Source organism: Pseudoliparis swirei, chromosome 12 (genome assembly GCF_029220125.1).
Source record: "Pseudoliparis swirei isolate HS2019 ecotype Mariana Trench chromosome 12, NWPU_hadal_v1, whole genome shotgun sequence".
Classification (NCBI taxonomy): Eukaryota; Metazoa; Chordata; class Actinopteri; order Perciformes; family Liparidae; genus Pseudoliparis; species Pseudoliparis swirei.
Window position 1 is genome coordinate 18236401 of NC_079399.1, and position 17770 is coordinate 18254170.

A 17770-nucleotide genomic window follows, 5' to 3' on the forward strand; every position below is an offset into this window, starting at 1 on the left:
CAGGAAAAGTTGTTGCATCACCAGAGTGCGTGTGGTATTCTCGTGCACGTCCGCCATCCAAATAAAAATGGTAATCAGAAATATTTCTCCAGTCCTAAAAGTACTCCAAATCATGCTTTGGGTTTAGGTATACATGTTACGTAACCTAAGCTCTTTATGTAAAATAAGATTATATAGAGAAGCTCTTATTTTGAAAACAAAGCCTCATATGATTGGAGCTGAGATGATTTGCCCTTTTGGGACATAGGTGTGTCGGGAACCCTTCCCAGCATGCACTGGGGTCACTTACTCATGGACATATGCCCAATTGTATTTGTGTTCCAGCATTGTTACCGCCGCTTGGGTTTCACATTGTGCTCCACAATGTTTACACTGATGCTGTGGAAATAATAAGTGAGTTTGTTCCAATTGTTATTCATTGAGTTGTTGTGTTGGTTTTAAGCTAAGTGCTACTCGTAAATCTCATATTTGACCTCTGCCAGCATTCACATTTGTAAAAAAAAACAGGGCTACATTACTCAAAGAGTACATTTAACTGTATGGACAATTTCCAGTAAAGTTATCATTGTAAATGCAGTCGAGCAAGAACATTTCATAAATAGGCTTTTCACTTGGCATATACTTAAGCGATCCTTCGCCCTGGGCTGAGAGTTGGCCTTGGGCTAAGTTCCCATGCACATTGTTCACCCAGAGTTGACCCAAGTCCTGGGATATACCATTCACACTGCACTTCTACTCGTTAAATGTTGGGTTAAATGATCATAAACACATGACTACTTTTTACCTTCCGGAAATTCATAATTCGGTGCTTCCTCCGTCACGTGTCAGGGCTGTGGCGATGCGTCAGCTGTCTCCGCCCGGGGCCAACGGCTCCCTCAGCCTAGGGCTGAGCGAGGTGAGAAAAGCCCAACATTGTAGCTTTCAAATGAATAATGTCAATGTTTCTATATATAACAGGACATTATTATGGAGGTTGTTTTAAATGAACTCATGTCATGCAAAGTTCACTCTAGAAAAAAATAGTTTTGGTTATGAAATTAAGACCAAGCTGATGTCTTGAGAATTTGGGTTTTGGGACAAAAACAGTCGAAAGATTTTGAGTCCATCAAATCCATAAATCATTAATAATAAAATTATTCTGTGTGGAACATGTGTTCTTAATAATGACTGAGAACACATTCATAAGTTACATCTTCTAAATGCTGCTTCATTAGAAAATGCCACCCTCAGATTCTGTGGTATCAGAACATAGACGCTTTCTGAAACTCTTCAATAATAAAAATGGCAATTCTTTGTAAATAATGTCAGGTGGTTGTGAGTAAAACGTGTTGTTCCAAAATGGCCATAGATAGCATGGATAATAAATGTACTAGGAATACTGATCTCAACAGTATTAACCTAAAATAACTCGCTGTTAAAGTGAACACAACATTAGTTATGAAAATGAGTCAGAGTAAAGATGAAAAAAACACTGCAAAGGACATCCACAACTTCTATAGAGATTGTATTATATTTCCAAAAATATATGTACAGTCTATTACAAAGGTTACAAAGCAAAAAGAATTGTCTATGTAACAAGAAATTGTCTAATTGAACGATTTTACAGTTCTGCTGTTGGGGAAAATACTTTTGACCAGTGGATATTCAATACTTTCATCACAGAAAAATAAATAATAAATTGACATTTTGTATTACTGTACAACAAACTAAAAACGCAAAAAATAAAAATCAGAAACAAAGTCAAAAGTAAAGATGGAAATCCTATCAGCTGTCTTTGGTCCTAAATGAAAAAAACTGAAAAGAAAACTTCTGTACAACTGAAATCTTGGTGGTTGACAATAATTCATCTGCGAGATAGAAAAATATAGTGCATTTTCAATGTATTCAGAGCTCTCTACTGAGTAGTATGTGTAAAAAACAATATAAATAAAATGTACAAGTTTTACAATTAGTACATATACAAAGATCCCCTCAAATCTCGCCTCCCTCTGACACAATCAACAGCGCTGCACTCTTTGGAACGATCCACCGCCTCCACCGAGGCGCCGGAACCAATTTCCAACTGTTGAACCACAAAAATTTGAAAAATAACTTCGTACTCTATCTGCTATTCCTGATTCCAACCAACCTACATCCTGTTTTTTTTCATTTTTTAAATATATATATATTTTTTTCTTCTTTTTTTGTGTGTGTGGTTTTTTTGTTTTTTTTAGCCACGACAAAACTGTTCTTGTCCAGAGTTGAAGCGACCTGAAGTTTAAAAAAATGTGGATGAAAACACAAGCGGAAACACAGACAGTAAAGTGACTTCTGGCGGTGAAGGTTTCCGGGTGGGTTGGAAATCCAATCCAATGCATCCCGGCCTTAATCTCAATGTGGCTCAAACTGCTGTTTCCCCAGAACGGGAGGAAACAAAAATTAGGACAGAGGCATGCTACCCTGGGGTGTAAAGGGGCCTCCAGGGTGCGCCGGTTTTAAAATCAGAGTGGAGTGGAGTGTGGAAGGGTGGGGGGAGAGAGCCGCCTGCGAACCGGGGAGTTTTGTGCTGACTGAATGACTTCAGGCCGGTATTCAATTCAAAGGTCTGGCCAAGGCCCAATTGCTGAGCTCTGCTGTATGAATAAAGGGGAGAGTGTGTGACATGGGGGTGGTGGTGGTGGGGGGGGGGGGACTCAGAGCCGGTCGGGGATAATTCCTGGTGTCTCCTGACGAAGGTGAGTCCCACAGTGGAAATGGATCCAGCTATGTTCTGAATGACATTTACGTTCACTTGTTAAAGGCAGCGAAGGTAAAAAAGTGGTAACGTGTTTTTTTATTATTATATATTCCTCAAGTGTTTCAGAAGGGAGCGAAAGCAATCGGCAGAGAATGCATTTTTGATGACTATAAAACCTTTTACCATCATCTAAAACGGTACCACGGGCAGAGCCCGGTCAAGCCCCCTGGTTCCTCTCATCACTACCGCAGCCAAACTCAACTGTTAGTAGCTAATATCCACTTTTGTTCTTCTTCTGTCTCCGTTTTTCAGACAATGAAACAAGTACAGTTATTTCATGGCAATAATTAACTTGATAAATGAATCGATTCCGACGTGCATGTGAATGTTTGCTGGATATTCTGTCGTCCTTTCTGCTCGCTAATTGGATATTAAGAGGCTCACTGGAGTATCTGACGATGAAAATACTCCTGAGGTGCATTCCCCCAAACCATTTTATTTTACGATCCCTCCATTGTGTGATCCTCCACATCTGACATTTAAAATCAGTGATCCGATACAAGCGATGATGACGCACGCGAGTTTGGCAACGGATGTGTGGAGCAGTGCAGCAGCTCATCGGGCCATGCCGGAGCGGGAAACCACCGAGGATCCACCAAGCGACCCAAACTAATTACATTGGGTTTAAAAACAAAATGGCCGCTCCAAAGGTGCGGTGGCGGAAAAACGTGTTCATCGTAGTTTATTATCGACACCGATCACCAAGCATTCGGGCTGAAAGCCACCAGTTACGACGAGGCCACTCGGGGAACATCGATTCTGACAACCAAATGTGCTGCAACCAGCACTTGATTAATTTCGTTAAGTCGTCCGGATGTGCGTGATTATTAATTATTATCTTTATTAAAAAGTGACCATGTACAGTCAAAACATAAACATCGCCATTTGATGCACGATACCAGATTGTAGCTGCAGCTAATTTTCATCTGTAGTCCCTGGATTATTTGTGTTGATCTTTGGCTCTGAAAGGGTCTGTGACTTCGAAGAGGTCGATGAGGTCATCGGCATCCAGCCCGACAAGTGAGATGGCACGTCCACACAAATGTACGCGTCTGGTTTCCACATCCGTTTTTTTAAGATAACCGACTTTACTCATCGACGTCTCGGCAGGCAAGTGTTTTTTTTCTTGCCTTCTTAAAGGTACCCACGAGAACGAAGAACGCTAGTAATGGCTACTTCACTTTCCGTCAGCTTTTTCTATGCATTCGAGATGAAACCGGTCGACATAAATGTATACTGAATCCACAGATGTATCTGAGGTTACGGCGGCGGGTAGGAGACGTGGTTGTAATGGTTTTTCTCCGTGAACACACCACACCGCTCCTGAGGTGGCCGACTGAATGGATGGATGGACGTCTTTTTTCACGAAAGAATACTGCACCGAAAACACACTCAACGTTGGAACCTTTTTTCTTCTTCCTCTCTCTCGCTTTGAAGTGGAGACAGATGGCACAGAATAGGTTGATTGGCTTTTAAGCACGTCTCCTGCAAAGCCCCCCCCCCCCCCCCACCCCTACCTCGTCTCTTGTGCGCTGTACAAAAAAAACTTACCGGGGAGAAAAGAGGAGCAATCTGGAGAGACACTCTAATGCATGTTCCGTCACATCAACTACGCCTTTTGAGGGACGAGCGGCGGAGACACGGGGATAAATAAGGGATCTCTACATGGCATGTCTACAGAGCTGAGGGTGGTGGTGGTGGTGGGATAGGGATGGGGTGTAATGGCGCGATTCGCGTGCAACTGAAGCTCCGTCTCTTTTGGTATTAAATTTCCAGACCTGGAAACCCTGAAGAGGGCTCTTTGATTTCTGGACAACGGCGCCGGGGAAGATGATGTCAGCGTGGCTGAGTGGCACCTTTTATCTCAGGGGGGTATTTTCGAACAATGGCGCCTCTTTCATCTCTTCAGCCAAAACCCCATTTCAACATTTTCCACACCAGGACGTTTGATTCCCACCAAGCGTTTTTAGCGTATCGCGGTGGTCCAAAAAAACCGACGACGTGATTATTTCTTTTGGCGACTTGGCACCGACCATTTCTCGAAAGCGGTACATTCCTTTCGTTTCCGGCGGTGACTGAATGTTTTCCAAAGGGTTTGTCTCAAACGTGAAATAAAAGCTAGCTCCTTCTAAAACAAAACAAAAAAACAAAATAAATTCTTCAGGCGAGGACGATTTCTACCTGGTAAATTATTGCTCTGTTTAGTCCGTCGTTATCGCCGACCGCGTCACTCGTGGCATCAAACGGCGTTGCGCACGCTCGATTTCACCAGTTTTCAAGTTCCAGATAAAAAACAGACGTCACAACCACAAGAAACAAGAATAAAATAAAAACAGGGAGCTTGTCCTCCACCCTTTTAAATGAACGCAGAAAGCATTGCCTCTGAAGCGCCTAAAATAGCGGCAATACTTTAATCAAACGCTTTTTTTTTAAGGCAGTATTACGTCTACAACGTTCTCGGATCCAACGTTTTTTAAAATTGTACTCTGCAGCTCCGACGACACACCGAAAACGAAACACTGCGCGTGCAACATGATGACGGGAAGAAAAGAAACCGACGGGGGCTTCATTTTCGATCAAATCGCTCATCGGCGCTGACGAGAGGCGGCGCCGTGACCGTGTAACCGTTCTGCACTTCCTGCATCGACCACTAGGACAAAGGATATTGCTACTCTGATATAAAAGTCTTGATTTTCGTGATTCGAAAGAATATTTCGCCTCCTCAGTGTTGCACTCTTCAGGAAATTCCTTGATTAAAATAAAACAACCACAAACCATTGAGAGGTTGAAAACGATGTCGGAATCCCCCCCAACACATACACACACACACACACACACACACAGTCCAGAGAGGGTACTGTTTTCACTTCCACAGAGCACATGGAGGGAAACACGAGTCACTGCAAACAGTCCAGCATGTGTCGGCAGTACAAGAAATAAAGTACCTTTTTGAATCTAAGCCTAAAAAGTTCCCGCTGCGTTTGGATAAAAGAGTTTACCCTGTTGTCAAAGTCCAAGTAGAAGAAGATATAGAGAGAGAAAACAACTTGTTGCGTAGGCCACAATGTGTCACTGTGGCAGACGGATGCAAAATAAAGAGTGAAAGCACCGCAAGGAGAGACATTGTTTGTGTGTTTTTGTTGTTCATTTTTTAAAGGTAATCCATGGCCATGGTGTGCACTTAAGTCTTTAATAAAATGGTAGGAAAAAAAAGAGGGAGGTGTCAAACTCCTTTCCAATGCGCCATTTGATATATGGTTGAGTTCATCAGCTCTTCTTCAAAAAAATAAAAAAAAGAAGAAGAAGAAAAGTGAAAAGATAGTCATCTCGTCCAGGTAGTTTCTTTTTGTCTTTCTTTGTGTGTTGCAGTTCTTCCCGCTGCCCCCTTTGTCCTCTCTTTAGTGCCTTTCGGAAAGGCGGAGCGCACTCCTTCACTGAGGAACAAAGGAATAGTTTCAGTCCAGACACGAGCCGGAAGAGTCGGACGCACCAAGACGTCCGTTTTACTTTGACGATCCTCCCGCTTTACGTCCCAGGCACTGCTCCAGATAAGTTCTGTTTTTTTTCGTTGTTTTTGTTTTTTTTCCTTCGTCCCCTTGTCCGACGCCGCAACCCTCGTCACACCTGGACGCCCGTGCCGTGGAGATGCAACATCTGGGCTCTCATAGTCTGTATGCTGCTCATGATCTTTTTCTGATGGCCGACCAGCGTGATCCCCAAGCTCATCACGTCGCTGAGGAAGACAAGACAAACACATCCATCAGTGACTGGGACCAGGAAGGGGCCAAACAAGCACCATTTAAAACCAAATAAAAGGACGCTAAGTTAGCAGCAGGCTTTTTGTTTATGAATCTACCCCAACAAAATTGAAATAAGATCTGACGTTTTGTTTTATCTTGGGAAGTTCATTTGAACTCTCGAGTATTTCATGGGAGGCAACGCGGAGACCAATGTTGACGTCTGATGGTCAACGTGACAATTAAAGGCCGACCACAGACGGGCTGACGCTCACATTCAGCCGCTGTCAACTCGTAAGAATGCCTCTTTTTTTTTTAAGAGTTCACACAAGTCCATGAGATGAGGACACACGACATAGTAATGTGTGAAACACCACCAATAAGAACTTTACAACGAGTGAAACAATGCATTAAATGCTCTAAACTAACTGTATTCACGCACATGTTAAGGCTGGGACGAATGATATACAGCTCTTTTTTCACCACATTTTCTGACATAACATAACTTTTTGATGCTAGCAGATCATTCTGGCAAACTCTCATGAATTTAGAGGAGACACAGCTCACTTATGGTCTTTCAGAGGGCCAGAATGTCCTGATAGTGTTGAACACTGAGGTGGTCTGCTATTATTCTGAAGTGAAACTGTTCTGTGGAAACAGGACGTTTCTCAATGGCCCTCAGATCCGTCTTTGGAAATGTATTCCTGACTATTTATTAACAAAATTAAATTATTTTGAAATAGTTGTCAAGCAGTGGTTATTGGTTTAATTATCAAAGTTTGTATTCATCATGTGATACTCATAATGGTTAATTCCATTATTTGTATAATTATTTACTCCTGACAGGCTGACTAAATTTGGAAATGTGTCAAATCACGTTCAACGAATGGACGCTTTTATTTTGAAGTCAGTGTTATGAAATTATTTATAGGACAACTGTGCCACGCTGTGAAACTCTGTTCTAACCAATACATTTCCGATAAGTTGCTGTTTTCCATCCGTCGTAAATGAATCCACGATTGTGGATTTTTGCCTTAAAAGCCAACCAGGATGGGGAGGAACTCCGATCCCCGAGAAGGCTTTTAATGGGAAACATCTGGTCACGTGTTTCATTGAGGGAAACTATGCAACAACCACAAACTAGAAAAGATTGTAAATACTCTCTCTGACGTAAAGACACACTCTGGGCAGTAAAGCAGTGTTTGTATAGAATGCCTCTGTTGTTGATGGGATGGAATTAGTGATGTGGAAATGTACATTCATCGAATTTGTCAGGACGCATAAACACGGCCGGTTGAATTGGCGTTGTCCATTGATTTGCTCCTGTTTTGATTTGCTGTCAGAATGTATCGTATATGCAGAGTTTAAATCATGGACGATATAGAAGCTTATCTCTACAGTTTGGGTAGATAAAAGCCAGTGATTGAAGATGTATGATAATTCCAGAAACTCTTGAACCTCGTGGGGTGGTGGTCTAGCAAAACTCTGCTTGGAGGCAAAAATACAACCAAAAGAAAAAGTAGATTTGTTTACTCATGTTGAGATGGAAGTGAAGTAGAGGTGAGATCACAGTCTTAAGTGTGGCTGGTATTAATGTCCTCTACTCATGCTGAACCGCGTGAGGCCTTCCCATCTACTTACTCGATTGACATCCTGGCCACAGATTCCAGGGAACCGTAGCCAGCCGCCGTGAAGTTGTCTCGGTATCGCTCCATCTTGATGGCTTCCAGCCACTCTCCCACTGAGCGGAAGGCGGTGAAGTCTGGTGTGCTCTGATCCAACAGTGGACTAATTGGTCTGCGGGATGAGTACAGAACGGTGTTTATGTCTCGCGTGGAAAGGAAACGGTTCCGCTGGAAACACAATCAAGCCGGGAGACGAGACAAAGGGACGACCAAAGGCATCCAGCGGGGCGGCAAATTGCAAAGAGAGGGAGGACGACAAACTGATTGGAGGCTTCAATCAATAAGAACATTCACAAAGACATGCAGCGTGTCAGCTTGCTTCTGAAAACTTATTTTTGGGGTCAATATCTTTTGAATCGTATTATATTCCCCGTATTTAATAAAGCGCTTTTTAAGCAGCTTTAACCTCTCGGACGTAAGCTCTGACTGCAAATAGAATTCATCTGACAAACGTCAGAGTGAGGTCTGAAGTTCCCACTGCACTTTAAAGTACCAAGAACTCATTACAGAGATTGATTTAAAAGCCCTGCTATTGACCATAAAGCCATGGAAGCTGCTTTGTGGTATCGATCCCCAGAGATTTATCTTTCATCTGTGAACTATAGAGGCTAAATCATCCGGTAGACACTTTGGATCATCCACTAATGCACTAAAATAAAAAGTTCAAATTGTGTATTGTGTGAAGCGACAGTTTAAAATGATTTATTTGAGGGGGGTTTTCTCACCTTGTACATGTTCCCACTGGCGTTTTCAATGTGTTAGGGTTGCGAATCATCTTGTCTAGGATGCTAACTATCTGATCGAATTTTGGACGTTCAGCTCTGTCTTTCTGCCAGCAGTCCAGCATAAGTTGATGCAGGCCCGGTGGACAGTCCATCGGGGCTGGAAGACGGTAGCCTTCCTCTATTGCCTTTATGACCTGGGAAATTAAAACAGATGGAGTCATTAGTATCAGCACTTAGTGTCATTCTCAACCAAACCCCGAGCCCTTTGGTACCTACTGAAATCTAAGCAAACACCCTTTTAGTATCTTCATAACCCCAAACCCTCTGGTAGTAGTACCATAACCCTAACTCAAAACCATTTGCTATCAGCCTTGAGTATCAACCTAACCCAAAACACTTTGGTACCACCCTTTAGTATGTCCATGAACCTAACCCAAATCCATTTGGTATCAGCCTTTAGTATTTACCTAACCCGAAACCCATAGGTACCAATTCAATTCAGTTTATTTTATATAGCCCATTATCTAAAATTACAAATTTGCCTCAGAGGGCTTTACAATCTGTACAAATACGACATCCCTGTCCCTGGACCTCACCCTTTAGTATGTCCATGAAACTAACCCAAAACCATTTGGTATCAGCCTTTAGTATTTACCTAACCCGAAACACTTTGGTACCACCCTTTTGTATGTCCATGAACCAGCCTTGAGTATCTGCCTAACCCTAAGGTATTTTTGTCCAAACCATAACCCCAAAGCATTTGGTATCAGCCTTTAACGTCACCCCAATTCTAATCCCAACCCTTGACACTAACCCCTAAGAGTCAGCCCTTTGGACTTCCCTCTCCCCAAAACACTTTGGTATCAGCTTATGCTATTCCCCTAACCCCAAACCCTTTGGTACCATCCATTAGTAGCTCCCTAACCCCAAACTCCTATCCGCCTTCAGTTACACCTTCATTAAACCCTTTATAAATAGCCTTTAGTAGCACCAGAAGGGTATAAACGAGCAGCCACACATTCAGACATGTGATAAACAACAAAGGTGTGGTGGGAGAGGGTGGACAGGCACTTCTGAGGACTATATTAGCAGCTTAACTTGATATTTGTATGAATTTTTTTACGTTCATGTAAATGGCTAACTCAGCTATTGGCTTGTGTTTTTGTCTATTGTGCTCCGTTGTAAACCTTTGTTGAATACTCGCCGCGCCCCTATATCTCATTAGTGAAGTTGATGAAGATGATTATTATAATAAGTCATAGCGTATAATGGCCCAAACAAAGGATGTGAGATCCAGCATGCTATACATAAATGGACTTTCATGTAATGGTCATGTTAAAAACGTTTTGAGATTTATTCAGACAAGCCAAATCAGACACTTTCTCTCATTTCCTGGTCCTGAAAAGACAATATCAGTTTTTTTTGTTGCCTTTGCTGGAGGACTGGAGCTCTCCTCTCGCTGGACTCACTTCAGCTAGTGCTGAACCCTGCAGCTAAGCTTTTAAGCAACTCTTTAGGAGATAGGATTATATTAAACCTGTCTTTATTGGTTGACATTTTACTGATAACCTTTAAGGTTATGCAATGACAAAGTTCCACTTCAAGAATTAAGCCCCTTATATATTGCATGTGAGTAAACAAAAGCCGATATAAGAGTAATAGAAACAATCTTTTCACAGTGCCTATAAACCTAATCTATTGTCACTCTGCATCATTCATGCAGTTTAGCACAGTTCATTAAAAGTCAATGACGTGAGAGCAGTCGGTGCAGCGGGCACTTTGGTTTGATTTGATTAGCTTCCCTTTTATTTATTGTGGATAAAGAGCTCTGTGTCTACGCTTTTGCATATTTTTCATCAGCTGGTTCAGGCCGGACCGCTCACGCGAGAGTGACTCACGGAGGGTGAAAAAAGGTGTCAAAAAGGTGGGGAAATTGCAAATAACATTCTTCAGATGACATCTTGACGAAGTGCAGAAATATTCCTGACATTGACGTCTGGCAAGTAGCGCCACGTTGACTCTTTAATGCCCTGTCCGCCTCCCGATTGTTCAATCAGCGATGCCTCTGCTTTGGACCGCCGGAGAATCTTAATAATGTTTGGGCCTGCTGCTGTGGGTGCTAAACACCAATGCGCCATGGAGAAAATTGTGAGGCCCCGCACAAGCTCGCCATCCACCATCAATCAAATTGTGCCAAACGTCCGACAATAAGGGGACAGCTTGGAGGAGTCCGGGGCAGTCGGACTCCCTCAGTGGGAGTTGGAGTGGAAGGCTGGCGACAGCACTCAGAGAACTGCGGGTGAGTGAATCATTATGGCAATTTGAGACATTTGGAAGAAGAAGAGAAAAGATGAAGAAGAAGAATTGTGGGACTGTGTTCTTTGAGGAAGAAGAAGTCAGGTCAATGTCAGGAGTCGGCTCTCACGATTTACTTGACGCTGAGGCACTTTGAAAGATACAGTTTCTGATTCAATTACAGCGCCTAAAAGAACCCCCTTGACATTCGATATTTCACAACCTCATCAGTCAGGTGGGAGAAGATTATGGGGCTTTGAAGCTGTGTGTACGTTTATGGATTTTTTTCTTCTTCTTCTTCATTTTATATTTTTACCTTCGCATTGAAAATGCGGAAGGTAATGTTTTGATCGCCGTGGATTTATTTATATGCGTGTTATTCGCATAACAAAAAAAGTTGTAAACTGAATCGCATGAAATTTGGTAGGATGATTGGTTATTATCCGGGAACCATTTGATTAGATTTTGGGATCGATCGGGTCAAAGGTCAAGGTCATGAAAAGGTCAACATCTTCTTGAATCGCATGTAATTTGGTGGGATGATTGGTTATTATCCGGGGACCATTTGATTAGATTTTGGGATCAATCGGGTCAAAGGTCAAGGTCATGGATAGGTCAAAATCTTCTTTTTACCATAGCGTGGTCAATTTCTATCCAATTGGCATGTAACTAATGCCAAAATGTTCATAATCCAATGCCCAATCTTGTGATATGCGAAGGTATGCGCTCTACCGAGTGCCCGTTCTAGTTTTTTAGCTGCATTGATGAAGACGAAATATTGTTTTACGATTGTCTTGCGCGCGAATGAGGTTTGACTTTATTCACTTGCTTCTATTTGAGAAAAAAAAAAACTCATTACTGTTGTAAATATGCAACATGAATCTAGTTAGGTTTTATGTGTATAAAGGAAATGCGAATGAATTCCCTCGCCTGCAATAAGTGGCGGTACGGTGGTCTTTGCCGGTTTCATTGACGGCTGTCATTACACATTTAAAAGGGGATAATTAAACTTATTGTATGGAACTTGATGAAGTGTGTTGGGGGGGGAGGTTGTTTCTAAGACACAGATACAACAAAATAACAATAAAAATCAAAGCAGCAGATATCCTGACATTTACACACGAGCTCGGGAAAATACTTGATCCTCCACCTCCCATAATGCAACACACAACATATTCTCATTCGACCCGCTCTGACTGGTAAAGGACCAAGGGCCCCTGTGCCACCTTTTTTAAATTTAGAGCGTGTCAATGTCTTTACATCCTCGACGCCAATGTCCAGACGCAACGCAAACGGAATAGTGCGCTCGAGCTGCCGTCTCTTTAATGGATTCAACGCAGCTCCTCACACTGGTACCAATTACCATAAGTTATTCTAAAACTTTTAGGGGCATTGGAATTAAAAAAAAAAAAAATTCCGTGTGACAAGTTCTTTCAACTCCTGTTGTTTACACTGAAGCCGCCATCAAACCCACGTTCTCAGGACTCCGTTGCAGGTCTGTTTCTCCTCCGGATGGATTCAGACTCGCAGGAGAACCACAAAGTGGGAGTTTTGTTGGTGGTATTTATGTTTTTAGTGGAATGAATTAGGGATACATCTTGGGGAAATCCCAACAGCAACGTTTCCGATGACAGTTGCTGAAGAAAAATGTTGTTTTCTCAAACTGTACTGACTCTCCTTTACGAGCTTGTTATTTGATGATTTATGGTTCAGAAACCCATCCAAAAAAATGACAGAAAATTGCTAAATCTTTCCTTAAAATCACATCTTGAAATGTATTTTTCATCGGGTAAGCTCTTTAAAAATCAGAACGTGTCTCATTCTTTTTTTTGCCCTTTGAAGCAGTAACTTACATCTTGATTGGACATGTCCCAGTAGGGCCGCTCCCCATAGGACATGACCTCCCACATGACAATGCCATAACTCCACACGTCACTCGCGGAGGTGAATTTTCGATACTGTATGGCCTCCGGCGCGGTCCATCGGACGGGTATTTTGCCGCCCTGTTCAGTAAAATGCAGGTCAGAGGCTGGAGTAAAGATCAAATGCATTATATCCTGCATCTTCCCCTAAAGACATCAATTAGAGAGAGTTTCACAGTTACACACATGGTCACAGAGAACACAGAGACGAAGCGTTAATACATGATGTAATCTGTGGCTTTAGGAAGGCATAGTAAATCATGTATTCATGTTTCATTTATTAATCATTAATAAGAACAACAAGGTGGCTGTGGCTTCAGTGTATCTGCTATTGAAACCAGACTATGACTCATTTTGACCCTTTTTATGAATTGCTACTTCACATTCATCTTCATTAGAAGTGCGTTGGCACGTTGACCTGTTGGCGTGTGCATTTGAGGGGAAAATGCCTCAGAAGACTGTCCCCCCCCCAAGCAGTTTAAAAAGACAAAATGACTTAATTTATGTGTTAGAGGACACAAAGAAACAAAGACCCGCACATGTGTTGTCCTCTCTGCCTGAAAGACGCCTTACAATGAATTCATTATGAACATTAATAATAGCCAGATTTGTTTTTGTTTTGCTTGTGATTGCTTGTTGCGGCGTGGCTTTCGCATAAATATGCTATTGTCCTATATTTTGAATGCAAAAAAAAAAAAAAAATCCTATTTTTACATAAACTCAGTGTACGTGGATGATAAGCAAAGACATATTCCAGCACCTGCAGTTGTTCTTATTAACGGCTTATAACTCATTTAAAAAGCGTTCGTAAAGTGTTTCATAAACCCTTCACAAAAAGGGGGAAGAGACACATATCTTGTTTTGAAAATGTAACAAAAATGGTGCAGACCACTTGGCCGTGCACCAGTGCCCCTGCTCTATTTCTATGCACAGACTTGATTAGAGGATTCAGACAGAGAGAGAGAGAGAGAGCGAGCGCTTTAATTGACTCACAGTTGTTGTGTAGACAGCCTCGGGATCGTCGTCGATCACCCTCGACAGGCCGAAGTCGGACACTTTGCATACGAGATTGCTGTTGACAAGGATGTTCCTGGCAGCCAGATCTCGGTGGACGTATCCCATGTCGGAGAGGTATCGCATTCCCGCCGCGATGCCCCGCAGCATCCCCACCAACTGGATGACTGTGAACTGACCATCGTGTTTCTGCACGGGGGAGGGGGGGGGGGGGGTCAGCCATGTGGGAAACGTACAGGACTCACGAGATGTATGAGATTTCTAATGCGACGCACGGCTCGCTTAGCGGAGGCAAGAAAGGAGAAAGTTCCAAGAGGCGCTCCGAAGGTGACACTCACCCTGAGGAAGCCGTCTAATGAGCCGTTCTCCATGTACTCGATGACAATCATCACGGGCTTCCCTGGTGAACACGGAGAGGGGAGACGGGACGATCAATTCAGCGGCAGAGATTTTGTTTGCTCGCAAATAATTTAAATAAATGCGTGACGATAAACAACGACGGCGGGACTGCTTTGGAGTTATTTTTAGCCGCCCGTATTGGCTTTTAATAAAAAATTACCATCTGCTCCTTTTATTACAGTGTCTGGATGAGCAAATGTTAAACAAGGACTGTGGCTAATTTAATCAGATATAATATCACTCTGACTACAACGCGTTTACCTCCCAAAGCTAAATATGCTTTGATGAAAGTGATCTGGGAGCATCTTTAAGGGGAGACACCCCAAGTGAATAGGATCATCGTTCTAATTAATAGTTACCGCCATGAAACTCCATAATACTAGTATTCTTATGTATTACAATTTTTTTATTGTTTTATTGCATGTTTAAATAGAAGGATGATGCTATTGCTCATTAAATATGTTTTTAATCCTGAACATTGGATTTAGCCAGGCTCCAAATAGATTTAAAATGTATTTATTTTTACAGATTTTTGATGACTCTATAAATAACAATACAAATATCAGTTTTGGCCATGGTTTTAGATATAAAATGTTCTTTAAATGAGGCTATGAATTATAAATGAACAAACCCCTCAGTCAAAAACCTTCAGAATACAGAGAGGGATGAAACCAGAAGGTCAGAGCCAGTAATCTCAACCTCAGTTGGACAGGATATAAAAAGTAGGAAAAAATAAGTTTCACCATAAAACTGATTAAATATGCATATTAAGCATAATCTAAATGGTAAGACTTGGTGAATTTAGGAACAATAAACAAAAGCAAAAACACAAAGTAATACTTTGGATGCTTTCGTTCCACTAAACTGACAGAAGTCATGTTGTGGAAGCAAAAAAAGGCCTAAAAATAGTTAAATAATTGACCAGTGAATGAAAAACAATGTTTTTTCCCCCCCGTTGTATAAAATAAATGTTAAAACCGTCTCATCGAGTGTGACGTTACCTCTCGTCACGACCCCCTCCAGGTGCACCACGTTGGGATGGTCGAACTGGCCCATGATGCTGGCCTCGCACAGGAAGTCCCGCCTCTGCTTCTCCGTGAAGCCCACTTTCAGCGTCTTGATGGCGACCGACATGTCCCGCTTCCCGGGCAGCTTGAGCCGGCCGCTGCACACCTCCCCGAACTCTCCTGTGTTGGGGACCAACGCGGGTTTGTGAGTGAGGCGCGCGCGCGCGTGTGTGTGTGGGGTTATAATAATAATAATACAAAATAAAAAAGAGCACTTGACAATGACACATTTACGAGTGTATTTTGAGACAAAGCAGCTGTGCAGAGTGCGACGTCTTGTTACACTCGAGGGATGCAACCAGGACCTATAATAAGACACGCTGGTGCTGCATAGATACTGTCATTGACCGCCTCTGTAAAAATCCATGTGGCAGCGATTTCTCAGCTGTGGAAAAAGATCTCGGTGACTCGCCTCTACAGGACGTGGCCCACACGTGAACTCCTCCCTCCCTCCCGCCCCCACCCCCCCTCCTCTGGCATGACAAAGCACGGAGCCGTGCCCCGAGGTGTGAGTATCTGTCCGTGACCGGCGGCGCTCACCTGCTCCGATGACCCGCTCGATTTTAATGGAGGAGGCGTCCAGCTCCTTGGCGAACTGGTGGACGGCCCTGTTGGGGTCCTCGTAGGTCTCGGGGTCAACGTAGGTCTTGGTGCCTGGAAATTTAACTGGAGAAAGGTAAGAGGATTACTGTTATGAATAAATATGCACGCTACGCACCGGCGGGCACTTGACAGGCGAAACGATTACCCAGACCAGAGGGGATTGCTGAGCGGTCGGCGAGCACTGTCAAAATATATATATATATATATATATAAAGCGTCTTTGAGTATTATGAAAAGCGCTATAGAAATTTGATGTCTTATTATTATTATGAAACTGGAGCCGTGCAAAAAAATAAAATCCATCACCAAATGGGAAGCAGAGAGTAACCTGCACATTGAGACCACCTCGCTGAAGTAGAATCTGTCTCGCCGGCCACATGGGTTCATCACACAGGATGTCTACTTATTAGAAGTTTATAAACAGCTAAAAACTCTATTGCTTAATAATGTTGTATCATAAAAAAAAAAAATGTCTTCAATTGTTTCAAAAGTGCCCCCTCACCCCCATGTTGTTGTTCTTTACACGTTTGGACGATTTAATAATAAAGGAAAATGAGTATAATTTTGATAATGAGCGTGACACGTCCTCTTTAATGTTACAATCATAATTATATTGTAGAGCTTTCACTTTGACAACCATCTATTTGGATTCTTGTGGTTTAAATACCCCTCTTTGCTCACACTAGAAAAAACAATTTTAAATCAAGTTCCGCAAATCCGTGATTTTATTTTGAAGGAGTCCAGATTGGAGCGTCCGGCTGGTCTTCCCTGCGTCCTACATGAGCCTCACAGGACAGAGGGTGTGAGCGGTGTGGTGTGTTCAGGCTCCATTGCGCTGACGTTCATGTACAAATGACCCGTTTCTGAAAGTCCTGAGGTAAACCCGTTCAAATGAACTTGATTTTCCAGCACAGAAGTAAACCAAATGATCAGGAGCATCCTGAATATCGTTGAATATTCCGTCCGAGTTCTCAAAGAGACGCAGTAGAAAACTACATCGCGGCAGTCCTTTTTTTCCCTCTCCGATCACGCTGTGAAAGCAGTTTGTGACCAATAAGGAAAACAAACACGGAGGCCAGAGACGGGAGGAGGAGATGGCGGGGGGGGGGGGGGGAATTTACACTTATCACAAATTAACAGCAAATTACAACATTCTGCACTATTAAGCAAACGCATCCACTCGGGGGAGGGCCGCTCCGCTGTGCATTTTAAATTCCACGGATAACAATACGACCTGTTAAACTGTAAAGTTTAATGAGCTCCAGACTGTAGCGCATCGGACCAACGGAAACAGAAACTGCAAGCTCATCCGGACCGAGAGTATCTCGGACCCCCCCCCCCCCGTCTCTCCGCGGAGGAGAGGCGATGCCCCCCCCCCCACCCCTATCCCCCATCCCGACGCCGTCGACGCAACAAAATGCGTATCGCTCCATTAGGAGCCCGGCGCTCGACTTGACTTATTCCCCACCCACGGCTCTTCCTCGGACACTTAGCGTCGGCCGAGCCGGACTCGCCGGCGCTGCCGTACACGTTCTGTCCCCCGCTCT

General features: G+C 43.0%; 1 protein-coding gene across 11 annotated transcripts in view; it reads right to left on the bottom strand.

The window, feature by feature from the left end:
• Positions 1-1487: 1487 nt before the first annotated feature.
• Positions 1488-17770, bottom strand: part of epha7 (eph receptor A7) — an 87449-nt gene continuing 71166 nt past the window's right edge. For 2 of the 11 annotated variants that reach the window (XM_056428320.1, XM_056428318.1), the window contains exons 10-17: positions 16161-16274; positions 15555-15740; positions 14493-14554; positions 14134-14343; positions 13072-13287; positions 8924-9117; positions 8155-8310; positions 1488-6509 (exon numbers count right to left, since the gene is read on the bottom strand). In XM_056428320.1, the coding sequence (XP_056284295.1) occupies positions 6395-6509; positions 8155-8310; positions 8924-9117; positions 13072-13287; positions 14134-14343; positions 14493-14554; positions 15555-15740; positions 16161-16274 (1253 nt within the window). In that variant the 3' untranslated portion in view covers positions 1488-6394. Of the gene's footprint in view, positions 6510-8154; positions 8311-8923; positions 9118-13071; positions 13288-14133; positions 14344-14492; positions 14555-15554; positions 15741-16160; positions 16287-17770 lie in introns of those variants that run through there. The other 9 variants (XM_056428324.1, XM_056428323.1, XM_056428319.1 and 6 more) reach the window with 5 other exon arrangements.